Below are 18733 nucleotides of genomic sequence, written 5' to 3'. Positions count from 1 at the left end.
TTATGCTACAAGTACCCCACATTTTCCCTAAAAAAAGACAAAAAAACCCACATTTCTTTTTAAAAAACCCAACTTTAGTTGGGTTGTTTTGGGTTTTATTTAAAAAAAACCCAAAAAACCCTGGGTCCATGGGCTTTTTTAAAAAAACCCGGGTTTTTGCCAACCCTGCTTCAAACACAGTAGGAAAATTAATATTACAATAGTTTTTCATCCTTCCCTGTTTGTTTTACTTGAAACCAGCGGTTCCCAACCGGTGGTTCGTGATAGGTTTTCAGGGGTTTGCGAAAAAATATAGTAATGGCGGAGTTTTAACATGCCTGTTTCTGATGAAGTCTCATGTTCAAGCGATTCCTGCAAATTTTGCTCCTTTTTTATTCATTTGTCCCTCACACATTCTACACTCTTAGCATGAAAACATTACTTGATGAAAACATTACATGGAGCAGATGCGAACGTCTCAAATATTTTGATGTTTAGTTCCTTTACCATTTGAGTCCGACAAACAGCTATCGCTCTTCTCTTGTGTTGAGTCAAAAATGAGTAGAAGCGAGATCACGCTGTTGTTTGTTGCTTTGCTATAATTTTCACACTACAGACTACAATTTACTACGAGCTCAATTGTCGAAAAAGAGAAAGAATGGCTAGCAATCCAAAAATACCACAGGAAGTATGAAAAATTAATTACTTTGAAAAAATTTCGTGAGTGAAAGATTGGCAGTATAAGGTTTACGCAGTAAAAATAAAATAATCAACGGAATTTCATCATGCAACTTAATTTGTGCTATATGTAAATAAGGAATTTGTGAAATTTGTGTAGAAAATGTCTTTTGTAGTAAACACAGTTACCGCAATAGTCGCATTTTTCGCTAAACGTGAAAACAATATCCTTATTGAGAAAAAAAAGCATTTTTGCTTTTTCGCTCAAATAAAAAATTAATTAATTTTTTTATAAAAAAAAAGAAACAATGTGATCCAAGAGAGGAAGTAAGCATGGCAATAGTCAACTTAATCTTTTTCAAATTTCGGCAAAGATGTTTAAATTACTATTAAGTTCAATGACACAGTCTTATACGGCATGTCCCTCCAATAACTGTATTATTAAGAGGAGGGGGTGTGCAACATTCTAAAAACTAAAGGTGTTTTCTTAATGGTAAACATAATTTACGTTTGAAAATAAAAAATAGCTGTGCACTTATTTCTTTAAAGCTGTCACAGATGACCTCCTCTTATGTATCCTCGTGTCAGAAAAATTTCAGCCAAGTTTTTTTTTTTGAGCCTCTTTGTTCCATAAATATCCCGTTTTCAAAAAATTTTTAGAGTTGATTGAAGTTTAACACAGAATAATCAGAATGTTCTGCAATTATGTTTTCGTTCTTGTTATAAACTATGGAGCAGCATCAAACTAGAAAAAATCTCCCAGATTTTTCTATTTGTGTGTGTGTGAGACATTTTCGTGTTTAGAGAGGCAAAATACTTTGGAAATAGTTAATTTTGGGCTGGATGCACTTTTGGTGCTGACTCGTGTTATTAGTAATGTACCAGTTATAATTTACCTTACAAATGTCTAGCTAAAATATTAAAAGTTGGTCAGCAAAAGAAAAATGTCATATGGCTGCGCACAGATTGAGTGTTTTTTTTTTTTGTGAATTATATAATTTTGTAAAATAGGTTATCAAAAAACTAATAATGATAGCAAAAGAAGACATGAGATACAAGACTTAATTGAGCTAACTCAATTAAAATTATTAAAAATTCAAAAGTACAATAGTAATTCTAAAATACATATAAACATTATGTATTACCAGTGGCATAGCCGGGGGGGGGGGGGGGGGTCCGGACCCCCTCTGAAATGACTAAATGAAAATATATGATTGAAGAAGAAAATGCCATTGTGTTTAAAACAAGCATTTTACTGAAGTAAAAATATGTATATATATTTCTCTCATACAATATGTGACATACAAAAAATTTTTTGAAGGGGAAATTGATAAAGTAAAATGGGCAGGGGAAGGGAGAACAAAAAGAGGGGGCACTGTAAGGAGTAGAGCTTTATTGCAATGATTCTAAATATTTCCCTAGTGTGTGAAAATATTTTTTTCTGCAGTCTCCAAAACATTGGCTTCTATTGTAACATTGAAGTAGATGCAAATTCTGAGAATATACATGTAAAGAATCTAACAAAAGGCACTTCTATTTTTTCTGGTTCCCTCCAAATTTCTCGGAGTTTTGTACCTGCATGGGCTTCTTGGGGAAGTGGGGAATCTATTTTGCATTAAATTTTGATGCTTGTTTTAAATTCAAATGCATTCAAACTTGATATAGTCAAATAAAATTTTCATTTCTTAATTTACTTTGCTTATTTTTAAGAAGATCTCCATATTAATTTGTCAAATTTCCTTAGCTCCCCCCCCCTGAAAAAATAACTTTCTAGCTACACCTGATTGGCCTCCCTTCGAAATGAAATCCTGGCTATGCCACTGTGTATTACAATTAACAATTATACAACTTTAACATATGGTTTTAAATAACATTTTCTTGATTTAATTTTACATGATATTTAAGCATATCATCGCCTCAGAGCAACAGTAGGATACTTGGATTAGATGTCTTAGTGTTGGTCTGAGGCGAAGATATGATCCTGTGATGGTTTTTGTGATTTTTACAGGGCACATGCATACAGGGCAGGATCCAAAATTGATGAGCCTGGTGTTATACTGACGCATGTGCACTCTGCAGCTCACTCTGCTTGACAGCAACAGTGGTGGGGGTTGTTGACTTTACAACGCAATGCAGGTCAGTTGCATCCCAGCTTTTGGAGCAGTACTTGTGGCCTTAATAGTAGCTCTTATATGGTGGTACGTGACACGGCAGTTTGGAAAGTACATCAGAGCAACACAAAGCGATCAAATCTTGCTTCCGGTTTCCTTCACAAACGGTCACAAATCACATCTATTTGTTGTTTATGAACCCATTCTGCATACTTTTTTTGTTTTAGGCATGCTTCAAGAAATTTTAATTTAAAATACTGCTTCTGCCGATTAATCGATGAAAATTAGCCGATTATGATCAATAACCCATTACTACCGATTCATCAGTGCATATTAATCTGCAGTGCAATAGAAAGGTTCGAAAACAAAATAATTAATCATTAGTTTTATAGAAAATAAGCAATAATAACTTTCTATAAACAAAAATCTTCAAAAATAAGTTAAACATTTTATTTGAAAAGTTGTTCAAAATCTCCTTAAAGATATAAAAATCATCGTGAAAAAAACTATAAAATGAATGAAGGAAAGAAGATTTTTAAAACATTATTTTGTGCTATATTTTCAGCAGTTGGAAACAAAGATTTTATTTTAATAAAACATAAACATACCCATAAATCGTGTTCAGCGTAGTCAAAAAGTAAGAACACCTTGAGATCTGTATGAGATAGGAAGACTCTTTGTAAACTTATCACATTAGGATGCTTAAGCTCTCTAAGAAGCTAAAAACAAAAATAAAAAAGTATAGTACTGCTGTTCACGAGTTACAAAAATATGAGTAGAGCATGTAATGTGGTTAACAAATTCTAGAAAATATAAAATACTATCCCCAAGCTCCAAAGTCTATGAATTGATATAGCATAATCTTAATTCTAAAAAACTGAATAATATAAATTTCAATAGTTGTGTTAAAAGAAAGGGTAATGTTTCATAGGCAAAAAAATACTTCATTCTAGTGATAGATCAGTATGCAATAAGTTTAATCTGTACTTATTTCGATACATATGCACAACATGCATAAAAAACACATGAATAAACTTGAATTTGTTCTGAATAGCAGACACTGCGAATAATGGACAGTTGTTTGAAGAAAATTGCTTTGTTTTGATTTTTTTTATCAAACAAAGCTTTATATAAGCTAAGCATGTACAAAGTGGTTTAACACAAACTCTTCAACATTCTCACATTCGAATCTTCAGCTATGCCTTCCTTTTAATTTGTTTCTCGGCTTGAATATGTTTTTTTCCACTGCAGTTGCAGGTAAAAATAGCATTGTTTAACTTTTCTGAAAGCGAGTTGATTTTAGTTTAAAGGTACAAGTTAGGATGGCATTTAAATGGATTGACAATAAAAGGACAGTTAGATGTTCAGAAATATCATGAAGAAAAATAGCTCGTAGGACACTATCTGCACAAGATGTTTCAAGTAAGAAAAAATTTCAGAACTTTTTAAGACCAATCAATTTAGCAAAATGTGGATTATAGCTAAATGTTACAATATTTCTAGAAGAACAATTGAACAATTTCCTGCTTCAGCTGATTATGGCAATTGAGAAGCACCAGTGAAAGGAATTGATTCCCTGGAAAAATTAGCGACTTTTAGTAACTTATGCAGATAAAGTTTTTTTTCTCAGGAGAGGAGACAGGGAACAATTTCTACATTTTTTGTTAGGAACAGATCTTCAATGATAAAAACAGTGATAAAATCTGTTAAATAAATATTTCAGCCATTTAAATTAGTTCCTATTTAATGTACATTATCTTTCAAAGCAAAATATCGTAAATAGTACAAAATTATGATCAGTTCTTTAGAATACATAGATAATTGTGCATTTTTAATTAATTTTGTCGCTTTCTTGTTAAATGAACTGCTATTAGCTCAATTTTACTCAGTATTTGGAAGAATTATTGTAACTTCAATCAAAAGGTTGCAAAAATGGCTGTTAAATGGGAAAATTTGCTAAATACTGCAGAAAGTCAAAAATTTAAATGCACTCAAATTTCAAAGCTTTCTTTGCCAAAAACCAGCGATTGCTTAAAATAAGTCTGTCAGTTTTTAATTACAGTAGTTACGAACTAATTACTGTACTTTCTTTGTGTGAAGTCTGTATATATTTTTCAGAAACTCATTTATTCTCTTTATTTTAATTGCTGTATAATTGTTCCTCACAGAGTACATACAGTACTGTAGATGTTTTACATTTTTCCAAACAATGAGAGTAATTTTGTTAAAAAATTTAGTAACTCATTGTAGCGTAATGTACTGTATTGTATGCTATGTACACACATATTGTATACCCACTTCTCTTGATTAAATGACATTTTCTTAAACAGCTTTTTTTTTGGTTATATCAAAAATCCAAACTACTCATAGTCCCAATAGTTTGGATTTTTGACATTCTAGTGTACATTGAATTTGTACCAGCAGGTGGTTTTTATTGTTTAGCGTGATGTGTTCTGTTTGACAAGAAGGATGAGTATGGTAAAGAGCATTTTTTTAGAGGCAGGTGACTTTAAGTAACATAGACATAGTTACACATAGACATAATCACATAAAACATAGAAAAATTATTTTAATATCCATGAAATTGGCTTTATTTAACAGATAATTTCATGGCATTAATGTTTGAATATGATTTCGAGCATGAGACTACCCCTGCTGGCATGTACATTGCCATTTGGAGGTCTAATTTTCACACATAGATTGATATAAATCAGGGTATATGTCTAGAACAATGCATTGAATGCTGGCTTCCAAGTGCTGTATTGTTTCTGGTTTATTATCGTAGACTTGTGACTTGACACATCCCCAAATGAAATAATTCAGAGGTGTCAAATCCCAGGAACAAGGTGGCCAGATGACAAGTCCATTTGGTAAAATTAATTTTTCATCAAATTCAACTTTTAGAAATTTAATAACATCTTGCACCTACCGCAGTGGCCACATACCCAAAAATTGAATTCTAATTCTATCATTAATAACATAAAATTACCCATCAAATAGAGCTAATTTTATGAATACCAAAAACATTTCCCCGTGTTTCATTTCAACTTAGAAGTTCTCCACCTCTAAAAAAATACCTATTTATGTCTCAAAGTTATAAACTACACTGTTTGAAAAAAGTAGAAAATATTTCCATATTTCATTTTATAGGTACATTGAAATCATTTCTTTGCTGTCTTAGTTTGAAATATGAAATTGAAATTTTAGAATTAAAAGACTGAAATACATTTATAAGAAACGTTATCCCTACTTTTTTTCGGGTTGAGCCAGGGAGGAAAGCTACGAGAATTCTCAAGATGGATACGTGTTAAGGGGAAGTGTCTCGAATTTAGTTTTTTAAGTAAATAAAAGGCTAGAATATGCAATACGGCACTTAAGACTTTAAAAAAGACTTCTTGCCCACGAAAAATGTTCCAAACTTGAAAATAGATATTTTGACACACAAAAGAGTTATGATGATATAGGATGTATAGTGAATAGAAGTTTTCTCTTTTTCATATGATTGCATGATACAAATCAAATGAAAAGAAAATTTGGATGAAATTTTTCTAGATTTCACTCATTCACTGATTATTTATAACTTTGAAACTTATATTTAGTTCTTATTCTGTTTGAACGTTTTCTTTTAAACAGAAATCAGTCAAATGATGTAAAACTTTCACTCTTGATTTTCACATTGTCCTGAATTCACTTTGGTAAATCTTTTTGGTGAATAAAATACAGTACATTTTTTAATACAGTTGGCTCTGTGTTTAACGACTTTCTCTATTTAAAGACGGTTTTTTCATGGTTCTGGAGGCCACACTGTAGTTTTAAAAGCATTCTTTTTAAGGACGCATTCTACTTAAGGATGATTTTTTGTGGTCCCCTGAAAGTCGTTAAACACATAGTGAACAGTATATACATAGATGAGAGTATAACAACACATATGATTGTATCTTAAGTTTCATTTTGAAAACTACACTTACAGCAATTTCTCGACAAGCTGACATAGAAATTCCAGTTCCTTCTATTTGTTTCAAGGCATAATCTTTAGGATCGGAACTAAAAGGAAATAGTTTTCTTACTTAGAAGAGGCAAAAGAATAAATTTTAATTCAATTTTGCTAGTTTATTATGCATATTTACAAACATATATCAAATAAATAGTGCATGTTGTTTCGCTCCAAGAGTAAAATTTCAATTTGAAATTTTTCCAACGCACACTATATGACCAAAAGTATTGGGATACTTTCAAAAATTCAAATTTTTATGGATTTCTCAAGACGGAATTTTTTTAAGCTGTAGGATATATCTGGGCTTCCCATTATGAAAGTTATAAATTGCTATCTATGCTGCATGCGAAGTGAAAAATTAATTGCCTTAAACTTTCATATTTCACTAAATTTTCAATATTTTAACTTAAAATTTTATTATTAGGTTTCACTAATATGTTGTCAAATATTTTAAAAGTTTAATAACGTTGACGGAAAACTCTACATGATATAAGTCGAAAACTTTCAAAAAAATGTTGCATTTTTGAAAGAAATGCTTATATCTCCGTGGGTATAAGATACTTTCACGAAAGTATAAAAATAAATTCCAGATAGATTTTTATCTGATTTCTGAAATTTATAGCTTATTCTCAGCTCTTTACAATGAAAAATGATCAAAAACCCTTTTTTTGTTTCCTCAATTTGTTGCTCCTCCCCTAAATGAATAGTAGACTTATTTTTTGTTGGAAAATGGCAGCTGGAGTATACTTTTTATGTGAAAAAGATTACAGAGCAATTGGTCTTTTATTTCTCGAGAAATCTGTAAAAATGTGAATTTTTGAAAGTGTCCAAATACGTTGGGTCATATAGTGTGCTTCAAATAAAAGTTTATATTTTGCTTCCAACTATCACTAGTTATTCCTTTGTAGAGTCTCATTTTCTATGACACAGCCTGTGAAAAATCCTTGAACATCTACAGCATTTCTTTGAATTAAATTTATTTTTCAAATTTAATCAACGAAGTTATAAAGAGCATCATGGCCTTGTAAGCCGTTTCAAGTTTGAAATCTAATTAGATTTTCATTTAGAAGCAAATTTTTTTTTTTTTTTTTTTTTTTTTGTATATTTTAAAAATAAAAGATCTATCATTACAATAATAAAATTAAAAATTAACAAATAGATAAGTAACCAAAACCCTGAAAAGTTAATTTTTTACACTTTAAGAAAAATCCTAATAGATAATATTTCATCTAAAAGAACTGTGTGCAAGGACACCTCAACTCAAATCAAACATGCACACTAATAATTCTCACAAGAAGAGACATAAGACTATCCTTTTTACTTTCTTCTATATCTAATATTATTGGTTTCATGCAAATTTTCGAATTTTAACGGATTTGAAAGTCTTGAAGTGTGCTGAGTTCATTTCGACCATTTTTGGAAAATGACTGTCTGTATGAGTGTGTGTGACCAGTTTTTTTGTGGCCGCTCCACAGTAAAAACTACATAATGAAATCGAACGAAATTTGATACACATATGTGCCCTTATGTGAACTTGCGCCCATTAGTTTTTGGCCCAAATTCCTCCAATGGGGGAGGAGCAATAGAACATTTCTTGAGTTATGAGTGCCTGCTATTCCCCAGGACTATCTGGCGGAAAAAAAACAAAATTTGGTACATATGTTGCTGATTTTGGTACAGGTGCTGATTCAATTTTGGTGTCAACTGCTCAAACGGAGGCTGAGCTATAGAACATTTTTTGTTGTCACTTGTGACTACGATATCTCAAGAAATGAACGGAATCAAACAAAAATTTATCAACAAGTAGCCCTTAGAAGTAAAGCTCAAAACTCGTGGTCGCCAGTCGCCAAATGCGACCAATTTTAAAATTTTGGCGACCATTATTTTCACTTTAGTTGCCAATGTGGCTACCATTCGCCAATGCAACCTTCCCTGACCTATAATCTTGACATATGACCTTTCCCCAAATTATTTTGTCCACTAAAAGTTGGCTATTAGATTGCCGGGGATGAAGAAGGGGGGGGGGGGAGTATTGTCCTCTTTCTGATGTCTCTACGTCCAGCATTAAGAATTATTTTACCACGAAATGCAAGTAATTAAATGTATTTTAGATATTATTATATTTATATGCAATTGTGCTAAAAGTGTTCTTGTTCTGAATAGAAACAAAAATCGCAATCACGACGGCAAATTCGTTACAAAACTTGCTACTAGACAAATTTCATACACCAATTTAGCAAATTATGCTTTTTTGATCTTAAATTCATTTTTCAACTTTATTTCTCCTTAACAAATGGCTATTTCTTTGTTTTGTGGTATTTTTAAACTATGCGTTTTCAAAATGGCGTCGCGTTGTTAGATTGTTCATTTTTACCAGGTAAGACGAAAATGTCCTTTCCAAAATAAATGAAAAGAATTAATCTTGTACATTTGGTTTACATATGAATAAACAAAAATGGCGTCTTTGAGTCAAAATGCATCGAGACAAGGTAAAAACGATATCGCTAAAAAAATTTTTTTTGTAAGATTTTTGTTTTTTTGTTTGAATTACATTGTTTGTTTTTATTTTTTTTTTCTTTTTAAAACATGAAACCTACTGGAGGAGAGGACATATCCGTTTATTTACTTTCTTTCTCCTAAAAAAAAATTTTTAAGTTTCGCCGTAAATTTTCAAAATGGCGTCCAGCGTTTTCAAAATGGCGTGACGTTGTAAATTGTCCATTTTCACCTGTTAGAAGAGGAAAATGTCTGTTCCAAAATAAATAAAGAGAAGTACAATCATATTTATAAAACACATAAATAAGAAAAAATGGCACCCTTGCGTCTAGAGAAGGTGGAAAGAATATCGCTGAAACCCTTTTTTTCTTCTGCCAGATGTTTTATTTCATTTTTTTAATTTTTTTTTTTTTTTTTTTGTTTTGTTTTATATTGTTTGCCTTTCTTTTATTTATTCATTTCTTGACACTCGGGCTTCGATTTTTATAAAATTTTGCAAGCATTTGAAAAAGCAAAAAAAAAAAAACTTTTGAAGAATCACAAATGGTTTAGGTTTTACATTCTGTTCAAGTTTTTGCTATTTGGTTGTTTTCTTTATCAAGGAACTGACTCGTCTTTTGGTTTAAAGCTGTGATGTTCCTAGAAGTTTTAAAAGCTGAAAAATAATAATAATCTTTTTTATTTACTTATTTTTTTTTATCGTGATGTGTTTTGCTTAGAGATAAACTAATGCAGATTATGGTTTGCAAAAGGTGTGTTAAATAATATCTGAGCAGGAGTGCCCGTTCCCCCCAAGTTCAATCCCCCCTCCCTCCAAAAATTTTCCTCAACCCTCTTTTCTTTTTTTATTTTTTAGCTGGCTTTTTATTTTACTTATTTTTTTAATATTATTTATTTACTTATTTATTTTAATTATTATTTTATAAGAAAAGTTCTTTGCTATGCCAATGACATATACACACATACTAAATAAATAAATGGAATTAAATAATTTCAATTAAAATAAAGTTTGGCTATCATTTTTTGAGATTTGGCTGACATTTTGTGAGGATCTGGTAGCCATTGTCTACCAATTCAAAATTTGAGTTTTGAGGTTTACTTAGAAGGTACCCCAAGAGCTGATTTTATTTTGATGTCAATAGCTGAAAAGGGGGTGGTGTAATTGAATGTTCTTTCTTTTTCATTTTGATTGCTATATCTTAAGAAGTAATGCTACATTCTAGATGAAATCTTTATACATAAATGGCTACTTCTGTATGCATGTCCAGGGTAAGCTTCAAAACTACTGGACCGGTATTAACAATTTTTTCACCATAGATAGCTACATTATCAGGAAGCAACATAGGCTATAATTCATTTCTAAAAAACTCAGCTTGAAAAAGTTATGACTGAAAACAGTAAATTTCAGGTAATTTCCCCATTAAATGAATAAATATAAAACCTATTGTTACAAAAATTCATTGCCTTACAAGAGCAATATTAATGGTTATCATAATAAAAATTTTGAATCAAGGCTTCTCTGGAGCAAGCATGAAATTTATTGCTTTCTTAGGATTTTTATCCTTATCTGTGCCAATAATTGATAACGGAACAAAGTAAAAAGACAATTGATTTTGGCAACAGTTGGAAAATAGAAAGTATTTATTGTCAAAAACTACACAGGCCTGCAAAATTTGGGCCATGAAAAAGCAATTGTACGGTACTGAGTGACCTTTATTCTACTGGATGCGCTGATTTCAAGTATGACATCCATTTTTCTCAATCATAAAGATATTTTCACCAATTGGGCTTTAACATATGGGCAGAAAAACCTATTTTTTCCTATTCTGAGAGAAAAAGTCTTTTCAAAATATGTTTAAGTTTATTACTTACACTTACAAACGAGTTTATGCATCAAACATACAATTGGAAATCAATTACTAAATATACATATTAATTTCATAGAAATAAGAACATAGTAAAAATTAATCATAACAATTCAATTATAACAGAAGGCAATCTTTTCAACTGACGCTGTTTGTGCAGCCAAAGACTACGTAACAATGTTTCTCTGCTTTCATTTCACCATGTAACCAAAATATCAAAATTAAAATAATCTTTAAAACTTTTGTTAAAATGTAAAATGATCCGCTAACTAAATTAGGCAAATCTATTAAACAGCACAAAAACTTCCATTAATTTGTCTTTGTTCACAATTTCAAACACTGGCCGAGTTTTGCTACTTATTTCGGAAGAAAATATTAAGCTTCATTTTATGATCACCAAGAATATCTCAGTATTTGACGACAATATCTCTTTGACGAAAATTAGTAACAGGCAGTTTTACAAAGGTAGGGAGGGGGAACATTATCTAAGGTATCCCAAAACGATTACTGCAAATTTGGTAACAATTTAAATCACACCAAGAACCCACAATAATTGAAATTTTCCAAAACAGCTAAAGCAAGTATAGTAGGATTACGGGCGACTACATTTTTCAAAACCATTTGTGTTTTAATAGCCATATAGAAAAAGCTTTAGATTATGTTTAAACAAAATGATAAATCTTTATAAACAAGTAAAATTTCATGTTTTGAAAATTCTTCAAATTTTTTTGCATAAATGTTGTTTTTTCGTTTCTAACTGAATACTATTTCGGTCTTTATACTTATTGCTAATTTACTTTCATGGGTAAATCACATCAAAGCAAGGTGTTTTGAGTTCTTTCAGCTAAAACAGAAAATGAATGAAGGTATCGATTGTTTCTCACTATTATTACTGACCCAGGCAATGCCGGGTATTTTTCCTAGTTTGGAATAAAAGTGAACCAATATGTAAACATGTGTTGGTTCAACTTTGGCGCCAATCATTCCAAAAAGGACTGTTTTTTTTTTTGTGTGAATAAAATTAGCTTTAAAAATACAACAGTAAGAAAGATAAATCATAGTCGACTGTTGTATACATATTTTGTTGGATTTTAATTGCTGGGAAATGATCGGAAATAAAATCTCAATAGTTTGAAATTCTTAAAAGTTGCTATCTTATGTTTGTTAACAAATAAAATATTCATAATTAATTCAAGCAAGGCTTTTAAAATAACTTTCAAATTGATTATTGCACTACAAATTGAATTGAGTTCATAAAATGTGTTTCCTCTTATGTGTGAGATTATAAATACAGTTCATTGCGTTGTTAAAAAAGATACTTTGTCCATACCTGAGAGATTTCTCACCTCTACGGAAACCTAAGAAAGATAGCCAGGCAGAAAATTTATGAACTTTAGGAAGGGAAAAACGACGTCTAACCAATATTTTGCAACGCATAAATCAGGGCTGCGGAGTCAGAGGATAAAATAGCCGACTCCGGTTAGAACTATGGAAATATTAAAGCATTTGACTCAAACTCTTTCATCCTAAAACTAGTTTGACCCTGATTCCACAAGCACAGGCAGAGTTGCAAGCTTTGACAGAAAATGAGAGTCTCCAACTCTAGGAATTTTAAAACTTTGAGAACTACCAGAGCTAAATTTAGCTTAATCCCTAGGCAGACTTGAAAGCTGCCTCAATAAAAATCAAGAACCTTCTTTTCAAATTTTTCTAGGGTCAAAAGGTTTTCCAGGGTACAAACTCAATGCATATTATATGGAAAACCTACAAAACCACGCCCATGCAAATATATTAATTTCTCAAAGTCAGGAGGGCAATTGCATCTTCTGTCCCCCCTCCCCCCTTCCTCCTAAATGATGGGCCTGAATCCACGAAAATGTGAGCAACAGCAGCTTTGGTTAAACTATTTTAAATACCTGCTGTAAACAGCAAAATAAATACTAAAATCTGATGAAGTACTTATTTTTACCAACTTCAAAATTAGCTTGGTGTTTGAAAAACAAATAAGAATTGTATTTAAGCAAGCCTTTCTAATGACTAAAACTAGGCATTTTTAATATTTTTATAGTGCTTTATGACTCATCTAAAATTGCTCAAAAAATAAATAAATAAATAAATAAATAAATAAATAAAAAAAAAATAAAAAATGAAAACCCCACCCACTTTATAACCCCTTCCTCACTGACCTTTTTTCGCTCCCCCTATAATTGAAAGATACCTTTCTGCAGATAAAATAAAACTAGTAATTTTTCGAATGAATAACCATAAGTGAAAAATTGTGACATTAGAAACAAAGCTTGAAATGTCAAGAGCTTAATTTCACGGAGAATAGTACTGCTTTTGTTGAACAACCATTTTTAAGTATGAGATACAAACCCATCTTTTCTCCGTGCTTTGTAAACATGACCATAAGTTCCTCGACCAACTTTGCATCCTTCGTAATCAAATATATCTTCTACTTTGGCACGCTCATTGGAAGTCTTAACTTTGAAATCATAGTCCATTACCACCTACCTACAAAGTGAATAAAATTCAATTAATGCTTTTTAAAAAATGCACATAGGTATTACAATTAGAACATGGAAAATATTTGCTTTTGAAATTTGTTTTGAAGAGTTTTAAAATATCATGATATTTTCGAAAATATCCGATATTTTGATATATATCAGATATTTTGATACATGTCTGATATTTTCAACCAGCATGAACTAAAATCTTCAAAATAGTAAATGCATGCTCAAATCACTCTTTATTTTCTAAAATTATTATTACAATATGTAGTCTAAAAATAACGATTCTTTTATTCTTTATATACACTTTTATCAATTTTAACGGAATCAATTTATCAATTTAACTGTTTTACTCATTTTTCTTCAGTTAGCTACTTTTACACACATATATGATTTAGAAATAAAAAAATATATATTAGTCCGTGATAGTCATTAGACATTTTCTATTCTTCTGAACAACATTTAATATTTAATTAGGCACTTAATATGAATTAAAAATGATATATTACTGATCATTTTATGAGTGTAAAATAAAAAGGAATATTATATTACTTTGTTGTATTAATGGGGTATTAATAAATCATAAAAATATGGTACATAACTTTTCGGTTATTTTAATTATAAATGAAGAATATTACCATGATTAATATAATTTTTACATTGAAAGTACCATAGTTTAAAAAATAAATATCGGAAATATCAAAATATTCCGATATTTTCAAAATCAATATCAGATATATATTGTGATATATATCGGCGAACCCTATTTGAAACAGTGTGTCAGTGCAGGCATTTTATTTTATATTTAGAACAATGCAATCTAAAAATACAAAATCACTTTTAGAAATAAATGATTTAACTTAATGGTTTTTCTTTTTAATAACTATTTTTGTTTTCCAGCCTATACAAACTCTTGAATTTATTCGGTAATGATATTGCACATTAATTATATGAAGTAATGTCGGCCCCGCTTAATCGAACATCATCGGTTCTTAGAAATATTATTCGAATAAGCGGGGTATTTGATTAGGTGAGGAAATTTTCCTTACCTTTCTAAATTGACAATATTTGTGTTAGAATGCAGTAATAATAAATCAATAGCTGTATAAAGGGAATAATTAATGTTATTGATTTAAAGTTTTTCAATTGAGCTAAATAAACATCAAAATAGTTTGATGTATGAAAATGATAAAAAGTAACTTACAATTTTGAGTAGTGAAATCTTTGTTTTAGCACTTTTTTTCAGTACATTATTTTTTTTAAAACTCCTTAAAAGTGATGAAAGAACTGTTTGAACACCTAAAAGGTCTAACTTTAGGAATTTTAATTTTGTAAAGCGGTTGCTATTACAATATATAACTTTGTAAAGAGGCCACAAAGTATACCCAATTTGTGTTTGAATCAACCCCTGTAATCAAACATAAGTTATAAGAAGCACTGTGCAAATTATATTTTATGGATTTCTATATTGCGTGGCATGCAGTGATGTTCCCATCAATTTTTCTGAGGGTATGCTCTCAGTAATCCATTGTGCATCATTTGTGTATGTGATCACATACATAGTGTGTCATAATATGAAATTTTATGAAGCTTGAGGGTATTGGTATAAATTATACGTCTAAAAAAATGTTTGAGAGTATACTGCGTATATGGAGCGATTCCCAAAGTGTATAGGCTGAGAAGGGTTCCACCATGAGTTGAATAAATGTATTATTTTCCACTGTAACTTCAGAGAAAAGAAAACTTTCAGGGACAAAAAATGCTGTTCTAAATTGAAGTAGTAGGTGTCATTGTATCATTGTTGTGCTAGCGTTAAAAAAAACCCCCATCTGATTTAAAGAAAGTTCTTAAAGATGCTGCAGAAGTATGAATGAATGAAATGAAAGAAAGGAGGGTTCAACCGAACCAAGCACTGTGAACAGAGGTCTATTGTACTAGTTCCCAAATAGAAATCTTAAAACAGACCAGACCGAAACAAAAATTTATAGATTAAAAACATTTTATAACTGTTATATTTTCCAAGTTTTTATTGATGTCACCCCATAGTAAAACATTTTATGTACTCAGCATATTTTATTGATATGTTAATGTCATAAAAATTGAGAAAATTACTACTTTAGTAGGGTTGTGGGTACTCAGAACAGTGTACTGGAAGAAGCTATAATAGGCAAGAGGAAAGATAGCTTTAAAAAGGCCATTAATCTTCATTGGGGACTAATAAATTGACTAGAAACAGCCTAGTCAGAGCCTGTTGCTGATCATCACATTTGTATTTGTATTGCAAGAACAGATTTCACTTCATGCCAACATTTCTTTTATTAATATCAAGTAGTTTTTCTTTCTTCCTTTTTTTTATATAATTTTTAATGTTTTGAAATTCCAACCTTTAAAAACTTTTCTTTTTCTACTTTTTAATTTTATAAATGCACTTATTATGGGCAATAAACCTCCATATCACAGATAAACATCTTAAAATTTACAGCTGATGTGCTTGTTTTATAAATGCTATTACATGATTAAAATTTATTTTAACACTCATTTGATTTATTAACACACTTACATAAACTTCAACTGATCTTACTTTTTTATTTTTACTTTAAACTATTTTACAATCAATTGTTTACATACATATTTATGTATGCTATTTTTGTATGAAAATATTACTTGAATAGGAAAAAATCTATATAATTTTTTATTATTTTCAAACTTCAAATTTTTAACTCAAAACTTCCAGTTTATGATGAAGTGGACAAAATGACATTTTGTCTGGGACGGTTTTTTCCACGTTTTTTTCGGGGTGGACAAAATAGAACAACCCTGCTGAAGATGTTTGATTTCTCCTACCTTCTCCTACCTTTTATAACATTTACACCTATGGTAACACCCTTCTTTGAGGTTTCTATAATCTACAATACAAGAGCAGATTCCAATTTCATACTGTTTGCATTTTGCTTAAACACTACTCTGCGAGCTTTATATTAAAACTAAGTTCTGGACTTATACGAATTGCCTGCTCTTGGCTTTTACTTATACGTACGAAAGATTCACTCATAATTAATTGTTGTACTACCTTCGACCCACATTCTAGATAAATAAGATAAATAAATACCTTTGTGCTGAAAAGTAAAGTAAGAAATAACAACGCCAGAAAGCACAAAATGCAGATTATTGCAGACACGTGTTTCGGCATTACAAGGAACGCCTTTTCCAATGCTCATTCATAAACTCATTACTTTTTGCGTTGAAAAAGGCATTCCTTGTAACGCTGAAACACATGTCTGCAGTAATCTGCAATTTGTGCTTTCTGACATTGTTATTTCTTACTCCACTTTCTAGTTGTTTAAGCTTATCAAAAATCTTTACTTTTCTTAAATTGTCGCAAACTTTTGCTTTTTGTTTTCATCTTCAAACTTTAGATAATGAAACAGCATGCTTAGGTGGAACAATATTTCATCACCGTTCCTATTAAGAACAAATAAATGAAAAATGAGGAGTGATGATATATACACACTAATAAAGCAATGTTAATAGTGCGGTGTATGGGAACTTGCACAGCCAGTGATGCTGAAAAGATGAAAGTACGTTCACGAAGTCTTATGTTTAGTAGTCAATAACAAAGCCTAAACTTAGCATCACAATTCCTTTCCAAACATTTTTGTGTTGAGAGCGAGAAATTTGCTTTAGCTCTAAAATTCGTTGCTCCTGAAAAACTCGCGTTATAGCCATTTCGCGTAAGTCGGATCGCGTTGTAGCGGGAGTCGACTGTATTTTTGGTAATCTGAAAGTTTTTATTTTCTTTCAAGGAGAAAGTTACCTATCTTGTTGTGAGAGAAATAACATAGCAAAAGGAAAGCCAAGTTTTTGTATTCTCTGCCTATGCGGAAACAACGTAGAATATATATTTTCCTCTGTTGAAGTGAAGTTCTGCAAGAAAACCATCTCTATGGAGAAAACGTATTGTTTTGTGACTCCCAGATCGTTAACATTTTGTCTTTGTCATAAATAATGATTAGGTTCCTTGAGGTAAAGGCAAAGCACTAAGGGTTCCATGGCCTAAAAAGTTTGGGAACCGCTACCCTATGGGAACACTACTGGTTACATGTTCAGCAACATTTTAGGCAGGAGCGGAAATGACTCAACTAATTATTGTTTTATTTACAATCAGTGGCAGCTTCAGAGGAGGGTCAGGGCTCCCTCCTCCTAGAGCCATATAAGATTACTAAAATGAAAGCTAGGGCTGAATCATTTCAAATTCTATTCACAAGTGTTTAGAAAAGAGCAATTTAAATATTTTTAATACTCGGCTCCTATCAAATAAATTCTTCAAACAGAACATTAATTTTGGCATAGTCCATGTCCATTCAGGCAGAGAAAGAAAAGTTCTTCATAGTCTTGGAAGCTCTTAGATTTAATATAGGTTAAAATTCAGAAAAAGTAAGGTACAAGCATATTTTTGTTTTGCCCAAATAAGTTTTCTGGCCCAAAGACAAAACTGGGAGGCCACTTCTCAATTGCGATTTCAGGCAAAATTTTTTAAATGCTTTATCTCGGAAATGGCGTATGACATTTTGTACTGATTTTCTTTTTTGTTTGTAACATAAAGATTATTTTTTTAAAACAATATGCATCATTGGGAAATACGTTAAAAATAATTTGTTTTGCTCTTTTGAAAAAATAAACAATTTTAGAATACTTTTCAAAACTGCCAATTTTAAAAAAATCATTTTTTTTTTTTAAATTGTTGTGATCACAGTATACTATTGAGTACTACATTCGCTGAAAAAGAGAACTTCTAGTTTTGAGTTTAACAAATTTTAGAGCATTTGAAAAAAAAAAGCGGGTTTTTCAGAAACTGTTTACAGAGTTCCAAATCATTGCTGGTTCCAGAGCAGAAAATTACCTTTTTTAAATTTGAAATTGGGGTCTCATACTAAAAACACAAGTATAACATGCAGTAAAACCTCAATAAGTAGTTAACCGGAAAAGTGGTCACACTGGAAAAGTGTTTATGTCGTTTTTCTCTGATCCTGATCTCCAAAACAGAATACTACTAAATTTGTGACGTAAGTCGCAGAACAGATGCCTGAGCTGCAGAACAAT

At 30.9% G+C, this 18733-nt stretch overlaps 1 protein-coding gene across 3 annotated transcripts in view; it reads right to left on the bottom strand.

Moving 5' to 3' along the window:
* Nucleotides 1-18733, bottom strand: part of LOC129221862 (cyclin-dependent kinase 8-like) — a 50086-nt gene that overhangs the window by 28135 nt on the left and 3218 nt on the right. For 2 of the 3 annotated variants that reach the window (XM_054856215.1, XM_054856216.1), the window contains exons 2-4: nucleotides 13500-13633; nucleotides 6737-6812; nucleotides 3377-3487 (exon numbers count right to left, since the gene is read on the bottom strand). In XM_054856215.1, the coding sequence (XP_054712190.1) occupies nucleotides 3377-3487; nucleotides 6737-6812; nucleotides 13500-13633 (321 nt within the window). Of the gene's footprint in view, nucleotides 1-3376; nucleotides 3488-6736; nucleotides 6813-13499; nucleotides 13638-18733 lie in introns of all 3 variants that reach the window. The other variant, XM_054856217.1, reaches the window with a different exon arrangement.

This window comes from Uloborus diversus, chromosome 5 (assembly GCF_026930045.1).
Source record: "Uloborus diversus isolate 005 chromosome 5, Udiv.v.3.1, whole genome shotgun sequence".
Lineage (NCBI taxonomy): Eukaryota > Metazoa > Arthropoda > Arachnida > Araneae > Uloboridae > Uloborus > Uloborus diversus.
The sequence above is the reverse complement of the archived record's forward strand: the minus strand, read 5'-3'. Positions and strand labels throughout refer to the sequence as shown.